Source organism: Phaseolus vulgaris, chromosome 3 (assembly GCF_000499845.2).
Source record: "Phaseolus vulgaris cultivar G19833 chromosome 3, P. vulgaris v2.0, whole genome shotgun sequence".
NCBI lineage: Eukaryota > Viridiplantae > Streptophyta > Magnoliopsida > Fabales > Fabaceae > Phaseolus > Phaseolus vulgaris.
Window position 1 is genome coordinate 37,714,971 of NC_023757.2, and position 7,889 is coordinate 37,722,859.

General features: G+C 32.9%; 1 protein-coding gene across 1 annotated transcript; it reads right to left on the reverse strand.

The window, feature by feature from the left end:
* Positions 1–485: 485 nt before the first annotated feature.
* Positions 486–6,812, reverse strand: LOC137807481 (sodium/pyruvate cotransporter BASS2, chloroplastic). Its single transcript, XM_068608141.1, has 13 exons — positions 6,489–6,812; positions 6,279–6,399; positions 4,923–5,043; positions 4,790–4,831; positions 4,591–4,704; positions 4,449–4,511; positions 3,354–3,481; positions 2,498–2,579; positions 2,125–2,176; positions 1,901–1,998; positions 1,615–1,773; positions 917–1,006; positions 486–801 (listed from the first exon to the last, which is right to left on the reverse strand). Exons 1-13 carry the CDS (start codon positions 6,601–6,603, stop codon positions 724–726), a joined length of 1,263 nt encoding a protein of 420 aa, XP_068464242.1. The 5' UTR covers positions 6,604–6,812; the 3' UTR covers positions 486–723.
* Between the last annotated feature and the right edge of the window lie 1,077 nt (positions 6,813–7,889).

Here is a 7,889-nt window from a genome sequence, read left to right on the forward strand (position 1 = left end):
GGTCAGTCAATTAGACTCCTTTAACTTTAATGGATTATATGGTAATTAGATTATGTAATTTTTAATATGAATTTATTTGCTTTTTAAATTTAAAAGTGAAATTTCATACAATTTAGTGATTTTTTTTTTTTTTTTAAAGTACGACCCTTTTTGAATAAACTTGTGTAAACACATAAAAGAATAAAAAAACTTAAATTGTCATCATTCCAGTTGTAGGTAGTTATAGCCATTTTTCTTTCTCTCAAATTACTAAAAAGATCAGTTTAACACCATATATTTAGAAAGGTTAAATAAGATTTTTTTGAAGTGTATAAATTAATTTTAATGCATGAAAAAAAATTAACTAATTGGATAAAATGTGGTTGGTTCCTTAAAATGTTACTTTTAGACACGCTTTTGGTAGATGTAGAGACTAAAGTATAAAATCATTAAATTTTTATAGGAACTAAAGTTAATATTTTAAATTATTTAAAGGAAAAAATATATTTGACCCAAAATTAGATTTACATTTATTTTTCTTATATGTTTATGAAAAATTTCATCAGACGTGATGTTATTAATTCAGGAGGACCCTAAAAGAAACATTAGCCCCAAGGAATATTACAAACTAGGGCATATTTGTTGTGACAGTCCCTGTTTTAAATTGTTGTAAGCTCATCCTAAATCCTTAATCTAGCATGTTCCCACATAAAAATGAGGGTACACAATAATAGTCAATGATTTTCATTCCTTGAAGTCATCTTTGTCATCAAGGGGAATTGGTCTGTTTCTCCAAAACACAGCAAGAACACTCCCACCAAGCTGCATGAAACCAGTGAAAAATATTCGTTGACAAAAGTTAAAAACCAACCCTTTTACAAGAAACAGACAAAACAAAACAAAAAAGCATTCAGAGCAGGAAAATATCCTATCTTACCGCCATGCAGACAACACTGACAGCAGAAGGAACAGACACAAGGGGATTTTTAAAGTGCTTCTGAGCAAGTAAAAAGCCTAGAGCAGAGCTCTGCAGATAAAAGACAAAAAAATAAATAAGGTTAGACAAAATGATTAAGCATAAAACATTACCAAGAGGAGTTACTTGATTTTGATTAGAGAGGTCTATGGAGCATAGTACAAGTTTAAGCATGCATTGAGAATACAAATGTGTTTTACTGACGCTATACAACTTTTCACCTGCGACACAAGCCACATAATCTGTGTATATTTGGATTTCAGTTAGGAAATTAAGTTGAGTTGAACTTAATTGAAGTAAAAAAAATTGTTTATTGTAGGTTTTAATGTTAACTGAAATTTGAATGATCCCTAAAAGTTGGTTTGGACAGTCCGATTAACAATGCGCTTCAAGCTTCTCTAGGTATAGGGTTCCAAATATCTTCTACAAAATCAGATTGAATCAATAACAGAATCCTTTCAAACCTTATTTATACACGCTATGAATGAATGCATTTCTTTATGCTAAGACGTCAATTCTAGAAGAATTGATACAAATTAAACAAAGGCAATACACATCTGGAAAAGTAGAATGATTCATACATTTTTCAAATGGAAGAAATGCACCCAACCCAGATAAATAATTTAAGAGAACAATGAGGTATGACGAACAGGTCTTACCTGCATCCCACACTCTATAGAAATAGTGCGTGATGTGGATTCGCCAAATGATATTCTTGAAATCCAATAACCTAGAGTAAATGCAGCAGCATGTAGGAAAACAACTGGCAATATTAATTGTGCTCCTTGAGCTTTTAATACATCAGAAACTAGCCCAATCTGAAGAGTTAATGCATGTCAAATTTCAGTTCAAAGCAAGAACAGCATATGATAATTTATAATGAAGTAAAATGCTAGAAGATAATACTTTTGATGAACTTCATCTTCTAGAACTTAGTCAACTTACTGGGCTTGCACAGAGAAGAGTGGTCAAAACGACTCCAATCAAAGGACACACAATGATTATCTTTGAAGTGAACTTAGGAAAAAACTCATTTGCCAAAACTGCCAGATAAAGCAAATATATTACAAATCATCCTAATCTTTAGGAAAGAAACCATAAACCAAAGTACAGGCATGTTTATAAACCAACCAACTCACATTTAACTTAAAATATTCATCATCTCTTACCTCCCACAACCGTTGGGACTAAAACAACCTGAAAGGTACTAAGTGCCAGGTCCTGCAAAGGAGAAAGAATTACAGATTCATTCTAAGAGTGAAAATAAAAGATACAAAGAGGATCTGTTCAATAGAAATGATGAGAAAATCCAAGAGAAAGAAAACCACTGAGAATGTAGTGAAGAACGACAAGCTATTCAAAATTCAGTACATATTCACTTTTCACTTGGTTAGGAGAAACTGTGATCAGTATTGTCAAAGTGTCAACTGTGCTTTATTTTCATAACAGTTTGGCAACAGGAAACTGGTTTTACATATCATTTAAATGAAGACTTTATTTGACATTCCTTTCATGCCCAAAAATTGGCAAGCAACAACTTACAACAGCATCAACTGGAACGAGTTGACCAGCAAGAAGCTTTGTAAGAAGAGGGGTCATTATAATAGCTCCAATAGTTGAACACCTGTAGCCCAGTAATAACATCTTTAAATATCTCTGAAACCTAATTTCTGAAAAAGACTGTTCTCTTAATTAACATCATTAATATACACCACATAATTTACTTGCAGCTAAAAATACAAAAAATAAAAATAAATAAAAGCCAAGGGATAACATGATTCCAACCATGTCAAGCATTTAGTACTTGCATGCTGTTCTCGTATTATTCAGATCTTGCTGTTTAAAGAGGATATTTAGATTCAATTGCTTTGCATTCAGAGACGTCAGTGCATAACTCTCATGTTTCAAAATGTATTCTAAGTTTCGAACCTTGAACTGTCAAAATTGAACAAATTACGAGGCTCTGATTAGAGCAACATATAAATCCGAAATCTTCCATTTCTCCTTTCAAGTGGTAAGAAAGCACACCTTTTGAAAGTAGTTTCAACAAGGACTAGAAACTCACATTTTAGCGTACAGGCAATTGACAATAAGAAATTAGTAATTAGTATCACTTACTAATGTATTCGTTAATTCCAGATTATTTGTATGATATCAATCTTTTTAATCAAATAACAAACTATTTTTTCAATTTAAAATGACAAAATTTACAGATACGAAGAGAGACAGGAGCAAAAATATGTTCTACAAATATAAGTAGTGTGCGAGGATGTAGATTACAGAAATCACCAAAATTTTATAAAATCAACATTAATGGAGTATAAATATTAATCTTCAAGTACAACATAGAATATAATTTATAAAGATAAACAAACAAGTTAATACATGTTAAACATACGTTGTCATAAGAACAGATAGTGCAACATTTCCCTTGGATATGAATGTTGCAACATTTGATGCCTGACCTCCAGGACAACATGAGACCAGAATAAGACCAGTTGCAAGAGGAGCTGAAAGTTTTAGAGTCTGGGAATCAGATATTGATGTTAGTTCTTATGTTGCATAACACACTAGCCAGTATAATAAGATAAATTATACAAACGTTGGGATCTAATTATAAAGGCACAAACTCTTCAGAAAGATAAACAATAACAGGACCAGTAAACAGAAGTGACAGACAAAACAACCATAGGTATTGAACTACAGGCTCTATAACTGTAACCATAATCAGAACAAGCAATTGCAGATACCCAAATTGACCTAAATAAATAAATACCTATACTCAGTCATATTCATGGAAACTACAGTTGCCTTCAGCGTAATTATCATTGATCTTATATCTTCATAAGGATACTAAATTAAGAGGGAAGCCCTGATAATCAAATAAATAAAAGCCTTAATTACATGATTAAGAGGCCCATAATTATCTGCCACTCTTAGCTAGGTTCTATATCGTTTCTCCTTCAATGAAATAAAAAATGGGATTCATACAATAAAATAACATCAAGAAGTAGCACACATAGTTTACATTAAGCTCCATGGCACCTGTATGTTTATAATATTTAAGAAAAAAAATCTTAGGCTTCTAATTTTAATCCTGTCATGAAAGATAACTCTGCCACTCCACTAAGAATAACCTTGTCAAAGATATAGAATACCTTGGAAATATAGCATAGACTTTGTCTCAGTTTACAATATTATTGACAACAGAATTAAGGGGCAATCAACCAACACATGACCAATATCATCATTTCCATATTATCAAAAAGATATCTTTAATTCTTTGATTAAACAAATACTAAAACACTAATCAAAAGATAATATCAAATGTAGTATAAATAATCAATTGATCATTACCATGACATAATGTTTTTGACAACAATCTCATGAGGCAATATAAAAGAATAAGAAAATGTAACACGTTTCAAGAGCTGACCTAAACAAAGCAAAGAGACAGTGAAGTATGGAAGAGCTCAGGTAAAACAAAAAATACCATTACAATGGCAAAGCCTAGCATGGGTTTAATTAAATATTGTGCAAGAAACCCTACACCCACCTGCAAAAACAAAACCAATAACATTTAAAAGAGAAAAAACATATAAATTTTAGTTTAAGCATGAGTTATCGTCCCTTACAGTCCACGGATTTCGAAAACACCGTCTGAAATCCTCAAATGTCAATGTCAATCCCATAGAGAGCATGAGGAAACCCAAGCCAAGAGTAAAAAGATCTTTCTCCAACCAAGTTACCTGGAATAGAGCCATAACTTCACAGCAGTTAATCAACATATTTCCACTCAATCATGTACATAGCTGAAAAAATCGGAGTAATTACAGCAGTTGGCTTGCAAATGCCGACAATGGCCCCCAAGATGACCTGCCCATGTAAGTTAGCAAACTCTCAAAGTACAGACCAATACAGAAAATAGAAAAATTGAGATGTTATATTGAAGAAGTATCGGACTCACCCAAACAGGAAAAAGAATTATTAAGGTTTCAATCACTTTCTCATACTGGCTCATCTCACCAGCACTTTCAGGAATATCTCCAGATTTGTCTGCAGTAGCCTTGTAAAATATTTGAGAGTTCCTAAACATGGCAACAAATACGTCACTGGCACTTAAAATCAAGAATGAGAAAGTCAACGTTCAAGAACCAGAAAATAGATCAAAAGATTACCTACACCAGATGCTGCTTATATGTTAATCATTAGCAAATTGTTATTCCAAAACTCATCAATAAAAGCAACTTTTGGAAATGTGAAAGGGAGCACGGGTTCTTTTTTTTTCTTTTCTTTTGAATACAAGCGTATGCTGTTTCTTCTTCATAGAAATTGTAGCTTCATCATTCACTGCAAATACTTCAGTAGATTTATTTTCTTAAAAAAGTTCAGGACATCAACATTTGCCAGCCTTTTTCACATTAATGCCTCTATAAAACAATTTGTTCCGAGGTCTAGTAACTTAGTGTTGTCATGAAAGGTAAAAAAATTTCAAATCCAATGGGGAGTTGAAGGAAAAAACATTGACCACCTTTCTCAATAGTAGTACATTGAGAACCCTCAGTCTATTGTCTGTTACACAGGAATTAACACTCTGAACAAACAATATGACTCATTTCATTTTTCCAGTAAGGAATCTAATATGCCTTCATTTTTATTATAAGAAATTTAATGTGACTTCAATTGCTTGGATATCATTATCAGCTGAAAAGCAAGATATCAAAAAAGGCGCTACTACAATGTTTATTATTTCACAAGTGGTTACAGTTGCCACTCACAGTATTGTTTAGCCTTTTCCAGTTTTCCTCTTTTCCCCACTCCTTCACACCTTCTTCAAAATAGAAGAATCGAAAACTTTTTGCCAAAGGCACATATCTTCACTTGCAAACAAACCCAATCAATGATTCTATGCACGCGCAAGAAGAGCATTTGCCTTCGTGGAATACTTAACAATTTGCCACCTTTCCTAAACCCGTGATTGCAGAACTTCATCCGTACAATAATGGTAAACAGAAGCTCCCCCAGATACTCTCAGAAGATAATAGCTGTAAAGTTTCACACTTATGCAGATTATTGAGATAAACCAACAGATTCTAAATTCTAACAATTAGGGGGCCTACACCTATCTGGCTTCTCAGGAAAGAATTTCAATTCCATCATATCCCGCAAGTAGTGTATCCGTATCGATTCCATTTCTCAAATCCCTCCTCAGAACAGTCAACAGCATGTGGCACTGGTCCAACAGCTTGTACACCACTCTTCAATAAACTGAACATCATAAGCATATACTAACATTGGAATCAGAGACTGGTTAAAATATTACCTTCTTCTAAACCCTTGAAGGGTTAAGGGAAATTCTACAATAGCAACAACTGGACCTCGCAAGTCGCTTCGAATTGCACGGCTTCTTCCGCTCTCAGACAAATAAAAGTGGCCTTTCACTTCTATAAAGACAAACAAGAACACGAAGCTTATCAACAAGGGAAAGAAAGACCCCGTGAGAGGGAAACATCCAGAGAAGCACGGAGCATACCCAGATGGGAATTACGAAACTTCTTCCAAATGGGAGTACGGAAGCTCGGCTTAAGCAGTGCATCATACGCCCCTATCCTATGGTCTCTGAGAATGTTGATAGACATAGAAGCCATGGCTCGATGCGACAGGGTACGAATCTGCGTACGTTGGAGGTTATAGTTGAAAAGGGTGTGGATCCTGTCGTGTGTAGTTTTGAAATTGGAAGGGAGAAAGCAAAGCACGGTCCTGGAACTTGCGAATTTACTATGGTGACTCCATTCCGCATTAGAATAACAATTTTGGGTGCTTCATTGAGGATGTTCTGGAAACCAAAGGATATCATAATACAAAACAAACATTCTTTGGCCTTATACGCAATACTTTTTTTTTTCGAACTATGAACAGTAGAATTGAGAATTATAATTATTACATATAAATCGATCATAATTACAATTAAGCCAAAATATTAAAATTATAAGAATTAAAAACCATAAAAAATTATAAACAGTAACATATATATATATTATTATTATTATTAACTTTTTAAAGTATGATAATTACCTTAAAATAGTTTTACTTAATTGATAAACTTCTGGTTTTGTATATAAAAGTTATATTTGTAAATGGAAATTAAAAACTAAAATATAACAAATGAAGTGATAAAAAGAGATAAAATATTTTTTTATCATTAATAAATAATTAATAAATATGAACGATTTTAGAGGGGAAGTAACCCTTATACAAATTACGTTTTTTTTCATCTCTTATTTCCAAAAAATACCTACCTAACCGACAAAATCAAAGATACAAACAAAACAAAATAACAACAAGAGTATCAACAAACCAACCTCATGCAAGCTAAGGGATCCAACCACCAATTAGGATAAGAGAACGACCTACATCGAGTTTTTTAATAAATCCAAGATCAAACATTATAGAGTTCGAACTGAACAAAATTTGACATAGGCTCAATGTAAATGACAGACTTTACATCAAACCACTCAAAGCAATGACACCAAACAAGTCAAACAAATCTGAAATCGAAAAACAAATGACGGTGAGATTCATTTTCCTTCTCGCAGAAACAACACAACAGGTTGTTAACCACAATTCCAAGTCTTTTCAAGTTGACTGAGGTAGCAATCTTATTTTCCAACACCCTCCAAGCAGTGAAAAGTGCAGAAGGCAAAATTTTACACCTTCATAACTTAATGTACACAAAAAACATCTTCTCACTATCCCACCTAACAAAACATAAATAGAATTAACCGAATAAATTTGAAGCTCTTCAACCTTTCAAACCCAATTATCCTTTAAAGAAAGGGATAAAATCATACAAAATGATATTTTATAAATGGTTGTAAGAATTGTTTTACGTGCATCATGACACTTTTATATACGTGTACAATGTAAAAATATA

What these genes read in the sequence shown, in the direction of transcription:
- LOC137807481 (XM_068608141.1), bottom strand. Translation starts at nt 6,603, where the DNA reads ATGGCTTCTATGTCTATCAACATTCTCAGAGACCATAGGATAGGGGCG. An exon ending in GTTTCGTAATTCCCATCTGG is followed by an intron (nt 6,400 to 6,488) that starts GTATGCTCCGTG and finishes TTGTCTTTATAG; the next exon opens with AAGTGAAAGGCCACTTTTAT. An exon ending in TCAGTGTTGTCTGCATGGCG is followed by an intron (nt 802 to 916) that starts GTAAGATAGGAT and finishes GGTTTCATGCAG; the next exon opens with CTTGGTGGGAGTGTTCTTGC.